At 41.3% G+C, this 17112-nt stretch overlaps 1 protein-coding gene across 1 annotated transcript in view; it reads right to left on the reverse strand.

The window, feature by feature from the left end:
* The window catches only part of LOC130192398 (protein diaphanous homolog 3-like), a 161674-nt gene that overhangs the window by 99774 nt on the left and 44788 nt on the right, over positions 1–17112 (reverse strand). Inside the window, exons 13-17 of the mRNA XM_056412368.1 lie at positions 16790–16908; positions 16648–16712; positions 15298–15402; positions 13341–13667; positions 11740–11854 (exon numbers count right to left, since the gene is read on the reverse strand). Coding sequence (XP_056268343.1) covers positions 11740–11854; positions 13341–13667; positions 15298–15402; positions 16648–16712; positions 16790–16908 — 731 coding nt within the window. The remainder of the gene's footprint in view (positions 1–11739; positions 11855–13340; positions 13668–15297; positions 15403–16647; positions 16713–16789; positions 16909–17112) is intronic.

Consider the following 17112-nt stretch of genomic DNA (forward strand, 5'->3'; position numbering starts at 1 on the left):
GAGAAGACTGAGAGAAAGTCCATTTGATGCGAGCGGATATGTAGCGGGGAAAAGCAATGCTAATGAGACAACAGTGTGAGGCTGGACCCCCTGCTGTCAGCCTCAGACATGCAGTGGTTGGTTCTGCTGCATAAGGGAGTCCTTTTAGCAGCTAATTATAGAGGCTAACTTACAGGAACATCCAACTGATCAAGTCGAACCGATACATCACGTTACAGTGTCACCCGAGTGCTGCGGGGACGCTTATTATGAGCTCAAGACGACTCAAATGATGGACGTCAATATAAAACTCTTGACTTTTTCTTCGAGCCTTCTTCAGGCATTTGATTTCTTTTTCTTCGAAAAAAGGCCACCTACTACCCTGTCTTTTATCCTTTGAGCCGCACCTCTTCTCGTCTTCAATGTCTTAATAATTCCCCTTTGGTGTCCACAGCCTCCTCAGCTGATTTTTTGTTGTCTCATTGCGATTCAAAAGCCCACCATTCTCCACCCAGCAGACCACAAAATCTTCTGCGGTTCTAAGAAATCCACCCACCTTGAATTCAGGAGACCTATTAACCATCGCCACATGGTCTTCTAAAGTGGCTCCACTTTGGTGGCAAATCTGGGGGTTATTGTAGCAGAGGAGAAGCATGGGTTTGAATGATCCATTATGGGTCTGAGTTTCACGTCACGACAAAGCTGTCCGCTCTGTCTTTCCTCAACGTTCTCTTTGACAGGCTACATAGATCTGGAGAGCCACTGAGAACACAGGCCTCACTGCCACAGCAGGGGACATACAAAGGGGGGGCACTTGTGAAGCATCCTGCTCCAAGGTTTTTAATACCCATGCCCTCACTTCTAACAATGTATTCATTAAAAACTGACTTTTATTGAGGCTTTCATGCTGAACTACACTTAACAAGCACTATCGTGGACGTCTGTGACACATAACACTTTAAAACAACGCGCAATGATTAGTTGGTCATCAAAGTTAAAATCCATTAATAAAAATTATGTTAACAAAAGGTTTTCAACTAATAAATATTAAGGAGTACAACATGAACACTAGTAATTGGTGTAAGGCAAAATTAGGGTATCAATGTGACAACACAACAAACTAATGCAATTATTTACCAACCGCTGGGCTGCTATAAATATATACACATATATATACACACATAAATATATATATACACAAACAATTTGGTTTTAGTAGAAAGATTGAGTGTTTGCATATATACAGATATATATATACACAAACACATAGATATACATTTATATATATTTAAATGTATTTGTGAATTATATTTGGTAGGAAGTTTGTAATTATTAGGATATTAGAGACCTGAAAATGATGTGCAGTACCCAGCAAAAGCCACTGCAGTACCACTACTAGTAATATAATGTTGGCCACCAGCAGTGTCAGCCTTTAACACACGATGTGAATTAGCAGAGGTTATTTCATCAGCCGCTGATGAATGCGCTCTTAATCCCATCAGAGAGATCTTTTAATGTTTGCATTAAGACGTTGAAGCCTCTTTCAATCACAAAAATCACAGGCTATAAAAGGGAGTAGAAAATAAAGCTCTGAACAGAATTATTTCTCAATTTTTAACACTTGCATCCGCCAACACCCATCGAGTTTCTACGCCTTGCTGCCTCTGATCGTGCAGCGCTGTGACTTTTGGAAAAGAGGGAGGTTATTAGCAAATGCCTGTATCCTGTAGAGAAATGGCAAAGTGATTTTGTGATCTTTGAGAGTTTCGTCTAATTGGATGTTATTTATTAGCCAAAAAAAAGCCCTGGCAAAGGGCAGCTCTCTTCATGCTCATTTCCCCAGCACTATGCCGATGAATCCATCTCGCTGCCCTCTCTGAGATGGAAAGAAAAAGCTGGTTTATTCCAGATGTAAATTAAGGTACCCCTGCTGAGACCATGAATGCTAGCATGCAAAAATATACCAATTTAGTAAAATGTAAGTTTGACAAATGCATTTGTCTCCACATAATAAAAATATATATATTTTAGAGGGAAGAAATAAATTGGATGCTTACACCAGCAAAATGCCGGAAAAAGCTTATTCCAAACCCTGTATCAAGCTCATGGTGGAAGCAAATTAGCCAAGATGAGTTACGACATCTACTGTGCAAAATACCTGGTGGCCAGCGGGGGGGGGGTCCCTTTTACTTGATACGTTTAATAATTCTCCTCAAAGACTCAATAAGACTTCATGGATGCAAGCCATCAGGTTAGAAAGGTTAACATTGCTAACAACTCTCTCGTAGGAGGCCTTCCCAGAAATAAGCAGGGTTTCAATTAAAAAAAACACAGGAAATAAAAGGTCTGCTATCATTTTTGTGAATAAATGTTTAGCAATTTGAATAATGATGGTGGCCCTCAAAAAGTTGCTGCTTATGCTTTCAGGGGGTCTCAAGTGTCAATTGGCATTTCACACACTTGTTACTACATATGTAGACCCAGGTATTAAAGCAATATCTCATGCATAGTTCGGTAGAGAAAGTAGTGTCGAACTAGGGCTGCAACTAACGATTATTTTGATAATCGATTAATCTGTTGATTAATTTTTCGATTAATCGGATAAAAAAACAAAAACACTAATTTTCAACCCTTTATTCAAAACAGGGTCCGTACGGTCATGGAAAACCTGGAAAAGTCATGGAATTTGTAAATGGCTATTAGCAGGCCTAGAAAAGTAATTGAAAAAAATAAAATCCCAAAATGTTGGAAAAGTAATGCAAATTTGTTATATTCAAATGTTAATTTACACGGAATATATACGGTGTGCTTTGGAATTCTCATTGTTAGTTTATATACTACATCTTCTCACTTGTTCATGTATACACAGTTTTCACAAAATGTTTAATAATGGAAATTTGGTTTAAAATCATGGAAAGGTCCTGGAGATCCACTGGTCAGCATGTGGATGAACCCTGTTCACTGGTCAGCATGTGGATGAACCCTGTTCACTGGTCATGTGGATGAACCCTGTTCACTGGTCATGTGGATGAACCCTGTTCACTGGTCAGCATGTGGATGAACCCTGTTCACTAGTCAGCATGTGGATGAACCCTGTTCACTAGTCAGCATGTGGATGAACCCGTGACAAACAGACCGACAGCGGTATACTCACCTGAGTTGGCTATTTATGGGTTAAACGCCTCATACGGTGAGGGGGCGTGGCTTATCGCCGTTGCCTTTCTCCATGGACAAATATGTTCAGCTATCCGCCACGGAATAAATAACCACTTTTTCTACATTATACTTCTTGTGGAAATGCCACACACGTCGTAGCGCCCTGGTGTCTGGGTTCATAACATCACCCGTAGGCGCACACAGCTCCGTGAATATCACTCCGACTACGTGAAGGACTTCCGCATCCAGCGCCATGAGAGCAGCAGCAGCCAATTAGATTCATCAACAGCGGAGCAGCTCAGCGCTGATTGGCTCTCACAACGCAGCGTTCCGTCTGTCCTCTCCCTCTGCTCTGGTTTCTCCTGCGCCGCTCTGCGCTCAACTTTTTTTATACTCCGCGACTTATTGAGTGCCGTAATAATCGCGCGACACAACGAATCGATAATGAAATTCGTTGCCAACTATTTTAATAATCGATTTTATCAATTCGTTGTTGCAGCCCTATGTCGAACATTTAAATCCGACACGACCCAAACACCCAGTTAACACTCAGTAACAATCGTATGTAGACGATACGTTTCTGTGATAATGATGCTAATGATGCTTTTTAGAACAAAACATATAGCTCATCTGACAGTGAGACAAAAACTAACCATTCGATATAATATAATACAGTAACAACGATCCACACAAGGTTTTTATTTTTATTTTTTATTTAAAAAATGTATACCGTATGTATATTTGCTTAAACATTTAATAAATTATAAAAACGAGAAGAGTTAAAGACGTGTCGGGCGACGTGTCGGGCGACGTGTCGGGTGACGCGGCGCGGAAAGAACTCGTCACACAAAACCTTCACCATGATTCAGAGAACCAGAGAACACGGCGCGAGGACAACTGAGCCTCATTGTATAGAGCTGAGATTGTTCTGGAATGTTTGATGTATAACACATGGACATGTGTCATATGCAAACGCCTTTTAAAGGTGAATTTACTTTTTTTTGTAAAATCGAAAAAATGAGCCCAGCCTCCAGAGGGTTAACGTGACATATTTGAATGTCAGTCAGTTTACCAAGGCCACTGGTTCTGCTGTTCAATGTTAAAGATGACAGGACCAATGGGGTCTCAAATATACTTCTTTTTTTAAACTAATCTGGATGTTTCACTTAAACAATTTATCATCCACGGTATTAAATACCTCGCTGCACTTTATAGGTAGAAGCCTCTTTGAAACACAGCTCTGTGAAGTTTTGTCTTTAAAAAGAAAAGAAAGAAAAACAAACTTTTAATCGCGATTAATGAATTTCAAAATGTGCGATTAATAAGTTTAAAAAATTGTAATCGATTGACAGCCCTAATACATATATATATTATATGCAAAAAAAGCACACTGGCAAAGAACCAGCTTACTCGGACTACAATTAACATGTTTGGCACTGGATATATTTTCAAGACAATAACATATGTGCAACCTGTGCAAAACCAAATGAGTGCAGTGTGTCATCGGTATTAGTGGCTGCAATGAGCTTTCCACTACAAATCTTTTTTTAAACAGGGTTGCAGGTTTGATACAGCCACTCTCAATTCATGCTCAATGTTGAGCTTTTGTTTTGAAGGGCAACAGCGGAAAAGCCGATCTAACGGAGATTGGCTTTTGGCAAAACGCCAAGAATTGGCCATCTTACATGCGTAACCTGTTAACGGCGTAACATGTACACGGAAGATCAGGCATTTCGTCATGTATTTATTAACGACTTAGTTTTATGTCCGTGTACTTTGAACTTGTGTAATATATTTCTCCATTTCCTCCTGTGCCCCACCTGTAGTACTACTGCGCCCCATTAGAGGGGCGCGCCCCACAGTTTGAGAACCACTGGTCTAGCCAAAGCCTGATATAGCGTTGCCATTTGTTTGTCGTTTGTTTTATATTCCAGAACTAAAACTGTGGCCCTCGACTAGTGTGTTTTCCACTGGTTCAACTTCATGTAAGACATAAGAGAAAGTAAATTCACTGGTGTTAGGTACAAAAAGACATAACATATTTAATCCCTTTAATAAAAATGATTTCACATATCGCTCAATTCCAACCCGCCAGTGTCTCCAACACATTCTGTGATGTTCCCCCTCTTTTGCAAACATCGGGAGGAAAGCATGCCGTACATCAGGGCTATTCAACTTCAGTAGCAAGTGGGCCGAATAAGAAAATCACGGGGGGTGTGAGGGCCGCACAGAATATTGATCAAATCACCTGTGCGAGCATCACAGCTGAGCGTTGCGCGAGCTGGCATAAAACCGAGAAGAGTTGTTGACGGGGGGGGGGGGTGCTAGTGAGAGTCGCGCGCGAGCCGAGAAGGATTGTTGACGGGGGAGGGGGGGGGGGTGGCTCTGGGTTAGATGTCTCAATGTATAAAAGAGGCGTGTCCGTCAGTTTAATTTTTCTTACCAAGCTATAGTGATTTGCAGGCAGTCTTGCGGGCCGTAGTTAAACTCAAACGGGCCGCTAGTTGAATAGGCCTGCCGTACATGTTTGATCTCCATCTATTGACACAGAGCTTCTCCGGAGGGAACGTCACAGTAAATACTGAACAATCCGAGAGCTGACAGCATTCCCTCCGGGCGTCCACTCACTAGATTTGTGTCTCCCTTTTTACTTAAAATTAGGGAGCAAAACAAGTAACAGTAGTGTTTCTTTCTCGCCCTTGCGTCATCAAATGTTAGAGATTCAAATTGTATGGATTTCAGAGAAGTAATCAGTTCTATCGATAATGCAAATATCTACTAATTACTGCGACACTGCAGCCCTTCCAGGAAGACGAATGCTCAATATTCCTCATTTTTGGGAGTTTCTTTCCATTAGAAGTCCTCAGCAGGATGGGGGGAGCTTTTCAATGCAAAATAATTGACACCACCATGTAAATATTATTATGAACATCCTAAAGGAGGTTCAATCCAACATAATGACAATTGTAAAGTTGTGTCTGAGTATCAACACACCATAGAAATGAGGACTAATCTAGGTTACACTAACCAATGAATAAATAGTGCGAGGCGATCATGAGACGATGAAGACCATACCAAATGAAAGAAACAGAAAAGTCAATACCTATTAATTTGCTTCACTGCTAAAAGTTCACAGCAAGGCCACCAACACAATCACCTATTCAGTAGCTTCCTGTCAAAATCTGAACACAGATCACACACTCATCTTTAAGGATGTGAAGGAAATGCACACGAGTGAAACGCAGTCCCTCCACGTGCCACACAATACTCTCTAATAGAGCTAACCGGACTAAACGGCCTCGCTGGATTGAAACAGTGCAAGCAGAAGAAGTTCACATTGATTGTTCAACAAAAAATAAACTACGTACAAGGTGAATTAAATCAATGCAAGATTTCCGCGCTGCACTTCGGCTAAGAACGCTTCCACACTGCCACTCCAAAGTGGGCGAGCCCTGACAAGCCGAGGGCCCGTTGGTCGTCATTCTGGAGCGTAAACATCAGTCACGTGTTAGTCAACGGACATTTAACCCACGGCTAGTTGAAGAGCAGCGTGAACCCTGGGTTAACGACGTGTGTGAAAGGGGGCTTCGTTATCCCAAGGTCAACTCTACACCCGGGGCGACGAATAGTCCTGGGAAGGAAGAGCAGCGGGAAAAGCTTGCGTGTTAGTACTCCAGTTTGAGAGATTAGAAAAATCAGGCTGAGGTCTCATTTGTTCCCCCTGCATAGCCAGAGTAGATTTTAAAAAAATAAGAATTTAACTACAATCTGGATTATAAAAAGGGAAAATGTACCCACTTTTTTGTGAATGTGCCATCAGTGTTGACGGTAAATGTAGTACATGCTTCATTGAGCAGGAATATTATCTGGACCAGATGGGGAGCCACAGCCAATGAGTGCAAGAGACATGCAGCTACATTTACAGCACTTATTTTTTTCAAAACGGTGGAATGTGTTTTTTGAAATATTCCTGTTTTAATGTTATCTTATATGTTGTCTGTTACTGTATTAAAGCACTTCTTTTCATAAAGCAAACGAGTGCAATTTTGTCTTACATTGGATTCATTATGTTTTGGAATACATTGTTGAAATCATTTTCATCTACCACTCTTTATGATGATAAAATGTCCCGAGATTGTAAAACACAGAAATACATGGAAAATGGAAACAAATCCAACCGATTATGGACATTTTTCATACGGTCCTACTTTAAGTCTGGGGACAACCCAAACACGTAATGTAAACTAGGGAGAAAGGCAACTAAAGGGTGGAAGGATATCATACTAACCTTTGGTTTCTGTTCTGGAGCAAACATGAAGGCAGATCATGCAGCCAAACATTAGATGCAAGCATAGAATTAAGGAAAAAGAAAGAGGAGAAAGGGAGAGAAACAGACAGAGCGAACAAGAGAAGGAAGAAGAACAGCTCGTTAGTGATCTTTGAGGGAAGCATTATTTCAGACATTTTATTGTCAGCAGAGACAACAGAAAGCATTACACCAAATATAAAGCAATGGTACAATCCAAAGAGAGCTATTGTATGCGTTTATAGTTAAAAAACACACAGTGCCATTGTTATGAAACAATAACGGCCTCATCAAAAGCAGAGACCGAGCGGAGTCGAATCACAGAATCTCAAGACGTGTTCGTTCATGGGGATCGTGTCATAATGTTCTGGCAGTGGTAAGTGATTCGAGTCACCAATGGCATTAATATTCCATGTCTCATATTCATATCAGAGGTCAGAGCCTTAGTTTGCTCACCTAAATGGAATATAATATTACAGCCTTCATTGCATGTATTGCCATCCTGATTTTGCCCGTGTACAGATCCGGTCCGTCACACTTTAAAAAAAAGTGTAAATGTGCTTTGATCCATATTCACAGCCGTGGCCGTCTATGAATTGCACTTGTGAATAATAAGGCTTCTTTCTCCAACCATTCAAATCATTTACACATCACAAGTCAAGCTTGAAACATTTAAATCTATTTTCTCAGACTTTAAATTAGTCACTGCGTGTGAATATTTTTTCACGACACGGGTCAAAAGACAATTTGTCCTACAATGAATTGCAATCGTGCTGCAGCGCACGGCACGTTCTGGTCCCTCCCTTTTGATGAAGTTGGAAGAGGACGGCCTCCTCTCCTCTCCCGCCCCCAGTATACCAGACAGTTAGCACGAAGACTGCAATCAAAGCCTTCGGATGTCAGGGAAACATATTAAAGCTTCGAATTCAAAAGGCAGACATTGAAGCTTCATTAGCTATGCTGCATTAATAATCTGGGATTATTCATCACAATGAAACAACCCTCACTCATGGATATAATGCTTACCGTTTGCTCACTATTCATACTCAACCTGAAAGACTTGTTATACAGCACCTCGATCCCCACCCTCTTTTATACGTTTTAGTTTGTGTCACAATTCACTAATTTGTCTGTTATCTGAAAAGTGATGAATGGATTTTGGCTGATGCAGACATTCAATGGAGGACATAGAACAAAGTCACTGTCCCTGTATGAACACTTAATGAGTATTATCATTGTAACTGTATGCTGATTAGAACATGTTTTATTGGTATTATAACCATAGGATGACTCGGGTATGAATGAAATGTATTGATTATGGGAGGCGTAGTCAAAATGGAGGTATTTTTTAATCTATTGATATAAAATGTAAAAATGTATCAATTACACTATATACATTGTATGTACTAACCGGATGAGCCTTTATGTGATCTTTGATATTTAACTTCATATTTGCAACCAGATCTCAGCTTGTAGACCGGGTTGAATAAGGCTTTTTTGGGGGGAACGAGTGCCCTGCCGGCAGTCGTAAGGTTGAATATGCAGTCCATTAGACATAGAATAGGACAAAAACTACCTGAATTTCAGGAGGACTATTTTCATATCGGATGGTCTTGAATTGCAACTTGAGGACAAAATCGATTGATCTGTGCTTCTCTCATGGCAGGACCAGTAATTAAGGGTTATTTTGGCCAAGTCAATAACAAACTGATCTTGCCAAATTTGCCCACAATTCTGAGGCGACAAGACTAAATATAACCTTACAAATGAGTTTGACAGAGAAAAGATGAACTGTATAAATGTGTGATACTGTGAATTTAAAAACAAAACAAGGAGAGAGAAAGAGGAAACGCCTACCTCGGCTAAAAACCCAAAGGAATGCAATCTTTGAAATGTGTTCATGATAAATAAACAAACAAACACACACACACACACACACACAGATACAATGTATGAAGTCCATAATAGCTCGCTTCTTATTTTTAAGCCCTTTTCAATTACATAATTGTCTGTTGCTTTCCCGGTGCTTGAAGCCACTCTGGGATCGCTCCATTAGGCTGAAGATACATCCTGAGAAACATTGCAGAGGAACGTCTTCTTACTGCGTCGGCCTTAATTAAAAGGTTCCACTGGTCTTTAGTGATTAATATAAGCCATTTGTATCAAAGGTTAGCAGCAAATGAGCAGAGATTTGAGAGACAAGTACAAAAATCAACTCGTATTATTCAGTATGGTCTTATTTCATTTTGTTGGCTCTGACCTGCTTGCTCAAAATTAAAAACATTCACTTGCTGCAATTTACACAGAGAGGAAATGTGTTGAAGTGGCTCTGACCCTTTGCCAAAAGACAAACTCCCTACTCGGAATAGATAAGCAGAGGAGCCATAAAGGATATTGCCGCTGTGACTATAATGTCTACTTAGTCAAAGAACAATGCGTTTCACGCCTAAAAATGCATCCGGATAAATGTTGGTTGAATGTGTTGTTCTAGCCTTCTTTTCAACACTTAAGAATAATGTTTTGGTTTTTGTAAACAATCACTGTATTTGTATTTACAGTCGAGGTCTGCCAGAGACACAACGGGGATGGTTCCAAGTCCCCATTCAAACTCAGCAGTTTGTGAACAGGATGGCGGGGACGCTCCCAGAGAACAGCAAGAGGCGCAAACATGGCCAAACAGAAATGAATATTTAATAAGAGAAACTGAGCGAATGCCATTTCATGCCATGTACTTTGTTAATTTTTAATGCTGATCCAGATGCCCCTGCTCTTAAGTGAGATGAAACATGATACTACATGGCTGAGTTAATAAGACGACAAGTGCACGTCCGCTCGCCGACACGCGGCAACAGAAGCAGCTGGGTTCAGGAGCGGGACCCATGATGCTATACGGCTCCACTGGGACGGGAGGACCCGAGGAGGAACACGACTTAGAGAATGGACTCAAACCCTGAGAACGGTTTGATTTAGTTGAATGTCTCATGCCATTCCTGGCAAATCCAAAATGCATTACCCATGAGCAGCCGGCTTCCGCGGAGCGGCAGTTCTTTTCCGTGCCTCCCGTATGATGAAAAGTGTTTCATGATAACTGTAAAATAAAATGCAGTGTGAGAGAACCTGTGGTGGCTCTGGGACATTACCCCAACCGAGAAATACCGTCTGCAGGTGGACATCCTTCCTTTGGACTCTCCAGAGAACACCTGCTTGACTGTTTGTCTACCTGCTTGCTATTTAGATTGCCTCCATTATTCAACACCTCAACGGTAGGGAACAAGGGGGTGTACCGGTTTGCGGGGGGGGGGGGGGGGGGGTAGGTGGCAGCATAGAGTTGTGACAGGTAGATAACACATGGATGAATAATTCAAATTGGTATAAGCTAGCCAAGTCAGTGACAAGACAAGAAAGAAAAAGGCATGTGAATAAATCATCAGGGAAGGGACTAACAGACCACGCACAGGAGAGGACAAGACTGATAACATCTCATGCTACCTCCTGCTCCAGCTTCAATCAGCCCAACAACCTTGTACATGAATATTCCACATCTTACCAGCCATACTAATGTGTGAGAATCCAACACAGCAGCACAACCTCAGGGACTCGGATTCCCTGAGGAGTGCTGACTGCTGGCCAATAAGGGGGGGGGGGGGATGTGATGTGTGACAATCCACATGTAGGCTGTTAAGATAAAGGCAGACATTATTTCCACTGACAAGTTTTTCTATTGTAACGCATAATGACCTGAATATCACTCGATGAAGTGATCCCGAGTTAACCTTTATAGCGCATAGTTTTACATACTAGTAAAAAGTAACAACGTTGTTGGGATAACATTGTGATAATCCTAATATTAGTTTTGCTCCATATCCTGCACCAATGACAGTATTCGCCAAGGAAACTTTGAATGAAATGAGGAAATTGGAAATAAATCAACACTTTAAACAAGAGGAAATGGCAACAAATCAAACACAAGTAAGTGATGACATGTGTCATGCATATCTATCTCTACCTAGTCACTGGAAGTGATAAAAGCAGTTTGTTTGCCAACAGTAACCTTGAGGGTTGGAGCGAGCACTCGAGCACTTGTCTCTATCTTTTGTCATGCACTTCCTCTTCAATGAAGACACATTAGCAGTTAATCTCTCACATCTATTCCTTGTTTTACCACTCCAGCTCAGCCATGGTATTCCCGAGCACCACATAGAAAGTTGAAGCCAAAGTCGGGACAGGAAGACAGAATATAAGAATAAAAGTGTAATTGATACCTAAATTAAATATAAAACATAAAGTGGGAGTCTGACCTGTTCTTTGTGAACTAAAAGTGAGAGCGATTCTGTCGAGTAATTCTGGTTTCGCGTATTGGTTCTCATCGGCCCGCACCCAGAAACAGCCCTCGGACATTTCCTGGGGACGAATCTGAAAACAAACATCCACAGTTCAGCACATGAAGTCAAAATTTAAAAAATCACAAAATTTGAAGCAGATATTAGTCACACATCAACGCCAATAAAAGACCAATTAAAATTAATTTGCTGCATTATAGGCCAGCCAGTTCCCAAAGTGAATGTATGTCCTGGTAATCTGCCAGATAATATCTGGAATAGGAATGTCCTGATTGATCTGGCGTCCCGAGCTGCGGGAAACTTAAATAAATACCATTATTTGAAGATTATTGCACAGCAATATTAGCAGGGGAATTATGACCCGTTTATAAGTCAAAGGTTTCTCACACAAGTTAAAGTGGTTTGTTTGCATGTAACATTACAGTCACTGTTTACTAGTCAGGAGCTCGGTAGCAACCTCCAGAAAGGAAACGTTCAAAAAAGATTTTTGCTTTTGGAAAGGGGTGTTGACCCGAGGGGAATTTAATAAGTTTGGACATTTAATATTGGCTTTATACTGATTATTTCTGAGTGCAATCACTCAACTTCACATCATCAACCAATGCATGTAGTTTACATTGCAAGTGTTTTTCAACCTTTCGAGGCTCATTAATAATCATTCCATGTGTTGGTATTATTTAGCAAATAAAGTTAGGCTGAGATGCTTGTGAATATTGAGCTTACGGTCCCAGTGGAGTCAAGTGAAACTGGGCCTGAATGAGATGCCCATGTGGCCTTGTATCGGTTTGCGAACACAGTACTCGTATGAAAAGTGAAAAGCCAACAGTTTGCAACGGCTTCCTGTCTGTCAAAAAAACGTGTTGTGACAGAACTCTAATCACAAGTTTGTAGTCACTACTCTGTAAAACTGGCTGAGCCGCTCTGCAAGAGTTGGAAGTTTGGAGTCTTATTATCGTGCAGAACTTTCTGAACAGCTTGGTCCCAAACATAACCACATGTGGGGGCCTCATACAGCTGTGCCATAAGACGGGTCCTTCTCGTGCCACTTTAAAATTACAAGCATATGGTTTGGTTTGCCGAACACCTGTACCAATGTACATGTGAGATTACATTATGAATCAAACCACAAACTAATATCACTTGTGGTGTGAACCACTATTGCTCTGCAGAGAACAACATCTGCGGTGATACCACTAAGACTGCTCTGACAACAGCATCTGATCATCTGTTATTTCAAATTATTATTACTTGCTTGGCACAGAGTTAGGAAGTTGTTGTTTAATTCTTAGAAAAACATCTGTACTGTTCAGGTTCCGCCAACGAACATCAGGAACACGGCGCAAAGGAAAGGGGGCCACTATAAATATCTGGCCTCAATTTTTCAGTTTCTTGTCCCAAACTTTTTGTTCACCATGATCCAGCCCAACGGGGAAGCATCTCTAATCTCTCTTTATACTGTACATCGCTCTATTGCATTGAGTTTGAATTGGTGGTATATAAGACTGCATTGCATAAAAGTGGAGACGGTAAAAGATGACAAAGTCCTTGCAGTGTTTCACCTTGGACCAGTTGAAGCGCTTCATGGCGGTCTCAGGCTTGAAGTCCTTCTTCGGCCGGAGGCCATAAGGCAGCACCTGTTGAGTGGGGGAGCCCAGACCACCGCCAAACCCGAGAGGGGGTGGGGGGGGAGCACCAAAGGGAGGAGGAGGCCCTCCGGGTGGCGGAGGTGGCGGAGGTGGCGCAAGACAACCAGGTAAAGGAGGCGGAGGAGGAGGAGCGGCCATGCCAGGTGGGGGACAAGGAGGAGGAGGCCCAGACAGGAGCGCTGAGGAAGATGATGCTTGTCCGACATGGGCGGAGGACAGAACCACAGGTCCAGCTCCAAACTGGAAAGGTAGGGAGAAGAAATAGTGTGTTGAAACAGAAATGCTGTCTACTTCGAGACTCCTCTTCAAACTGAAGAGAGAAACACACCTGAATAACAGACACACTCGACCATGTTACACGGGTGTAACAAGGACGTAATACAAGCGCCATTTGTTGTAATTGTTTTAAGTCTAATGGTGTCGTTATTTTATAGAATCAACATTCTATCTACCTTAATTAATGTCATTTCCTAATTGAATTTCAAATTCTTTTTTTTTTTTTTTACTCCTTGTCATTAATAAAACCTTTTAATTTAACTGCCCAAAACGAAGAAGCACGATTGAGTTAGCCTGGAGCTAGGCACTTTTTTTTACCATTATCACCAAATCTCAATTACCAAATCCAAGATTATTATACTGAAAATACTATCTGTGTAGCTGAAGCATAATATGCTGGAGCTCCAGAGAACGCCACTGACATCCCCAAAAACTATTAAAAACACATTATGGCGTCATACTGCGACCGGAATGATGACACTTGTTGCTGAAATCAAGTCATTCTTGGTTTTGGTCTCTTGGGGGGGTTCAGTCAGAATATAAAGACAAGGTCGGCTGTTTAGCAGGTTGCTGATGTTTAGCAGTAAGAAATAACATATGTTATTTCTCTTGTGTGGGGAATTCACATTTCAAACAAAAGAAATGAAAATAGGTAAGCAGGCTAAATACAGCATCTGCCAAGTGTGACCCACAATAGGCTTTCCACTCTAATACCACTGTGCTCCGGATAACGGAGGCGTGGTCTCTCAACCGTCATGCCGAGGATGAATGCTCAAAAACTATCAGGATTCTTGTCCAGAACCTTCCCACAATGATTAGTTTTTCTTGTTTTAGATTTGTCAAGCTAAATGTTATAACTGTGGCTACAAAGTTCCATGAATTGTATCATACAGAGCAAATGGCTTATTGATCCATGCAGCGGTTTCAGATTAAAGACTCACACTAAAGGTCAGCCGCGGGCCTTTACTCCGCCACTCGCCTCGAGAGGGAAGAACTCCTTTGCTGATTTAACAAGCGCGCGAGCGTGTGTGTGTGTGTGTGTGTGTGAGAGTTAGACTGACACACGGACAAAAGCAGCGAGACAGTGTGTGTGTGTGTGCGTGAGCCCATATTTGCTAAATGTACAACCACAATTTGAACCAAGGTACTATTGAGTATTCATTCTGTTTGCTCACTCAAATTGAAAAATGATCGAGGAAAATAAAAAAGGAGGTTCTCTCGGAGCGTGTGGTTATCTTGCAGTGCCAGAGCATGGGAGCAAGTCTGGGAGTGCTGGGGGGCACCAGGGGGGTTTGAAGAGGGTTGTCGGAATAAATTGATTTAAAAACAATTTGCTCTTGTGAGATGAAGATCAGAGATTCAGAAAAGGCCAACTTAGGGACTGGTCAATGTTCTTATTAGACTTGGTGTCATTAAAACCTCCACCTCTACCTAAACTGCAGTTTCCAGCGAGAGAGAAAAAACAAGAAGTCTCACACAAAAGTTGAATTGCAATCTGCCACATTTAAATGGGGTTGGTTGAGTACTCCCATCCAATCTCACAGAATGAACACAATTCCCGAAAGAGGACACTGAACACAACACGGTCATTTACCTGGGATCTGAAGGCCTGCAGCTCTGCTTGGAGTTCAGATATTTTTTCATCACACTTAACCAGCTGAGCTTGCCCCTGCTGTCTACTTAGAAACTCCTCTTCGAACTGGAAAGAGAAACACACATCCAAATAACACAGACCATATGACATGAATGCAACAACGACATAATATAAGCGCTATTTGTTGTAATTGTTTCATAGAATCAACATTTCATTTACCTTGATTACCTTCAATTCCTGATTGAATTTAAACTTGTTTTCTTACTCCTATTCATTAATAAAACCTTTTAATTACCAAACTTGAATGCCAATCAGTGAGCCCATCCTTCTAATCAGGATCTACAACCTGCTGCGACCCTGACTTCAATTAAACCCAGCAGCCAATCAATTTGACCTCACATTTCACAAGCATGTGTGTGCGTGTTCAAAATACTGTTGTTTTGACCTTGTAGTACGATACATTTACAAACATAAATCTTAATATATTAGCTTGGGGTGTAGGACACATTAAAACATATACAAGAAGAACAAATTTATATATTACTGTTCACAAACTGATATATCTAGAGCAGAGGGAGCCAACACGGGACCCGCGGGCACCTGGTCGCCCGCAGGGACCATGTGAGTCGCCCGCAAATAAACACTGAGCTCAGTCAAGAAAAAGAAAGAAAAAAATGAATGGCCAGCAGGATGAAAGGTGATGTTGTGATCTTTGCAATAACAGATCTTTGATGCGTCGAGTCTTGGCCAATCAGCGTTAAGATGTCTACAGTGTCTTCAGTGCATGTGCTGTTCAGCTCCTTGTTATGCAGCTCAAACGAGTCCTTGATGGACTGGTTCATAGTTCATATCAAACAAATAGCCCTTCGTATTATTTTGAACCCTTGAAGTAGCTCTCTTTCAAAAAGGTTGGCGACCCCTGACCTAGAGCATATGTAGAATTGTTGTTGACAATAATTAACATTTTTGTTTAGCTTTCAACTCTCCTTGATTGTACACTGTCAAAGTATCAGTCTGATTATTATTTTATAACCAGCAAGACTCACTTTCAAAAGACCTAGTTTTTCTAGGTTTTTTGAGAAAGAATCAAAGAGCATTTAAAGCGTGTTGAAAAGTGTTGACTGCCAATGCTATCATGCTACTGCTATGATCTCATTATTGTTTACCAACACAAGCCCCAGGAATCATCAGTGCTATGTTTACTTCAAAGTGTTGATATTTTGTTATCTAAAAAGATCTTATGTTATGGAACAAATTAGAATAAATGCCTCAACGGGCTCCGTTTTGGCCCAATGAAAAGGATTTGTAGAGGGATTAAAATCCAAGTTGGTTTTTTTTGTCAATACTTGCCTTCTGTTCCAGTTCTGAAGCTCTTTGTTCGTACTCATCACTTCGAGCTTTATCTATGCACACCTCTGAAAACATAAAGCAGAGAGAAAATTATTCACGTTCTATTGAAATATCTATAATGTACATACACTGTGGGACTTGCCTAAGAGGTGGCTGAAGTCCACATCGAGGCGCTTGCGGTAACTGAAGTCTGGGTCAGTGCCGCTACGGTGCAGCACTATTTGGGACACGCACTCCTCGATGATCTTAAAGTACTGGGGCCTGAGAGTCCAGACAGGTGAGACAAGAGAGTCAACAGGAGACCAGAAGAAAAAGACAGAGAGGGGGGGGGGGAATAAATTGGATTGGATTTAAATCTTTTAATCAGAAGTGTGTATGCATTTGAGCAAGAGCTGTTATCCGAGTGAGGCGTGAGAGAAAATGAAATATCTGAAAGAGAAGCAGGGTTAGTGAGGAAATGTGGCT

The sequence above is a fragment of the Pseudoliparis swirei genome, chromosome 4, assembly GCF_029220125.1.
Source record: "Pseudoliparis swirei isolate HS2019 ecotype Mariana Trench chromosome 4, NWPU_hadal_v1, whole genome shotgun sequence".
Lineage (NCBI taxonomy): Eukaryota > Metazoa > Chordata > Actinopteri > Perciformes > Liparidae > Pseudoliparis > Pseudoliparis swirei.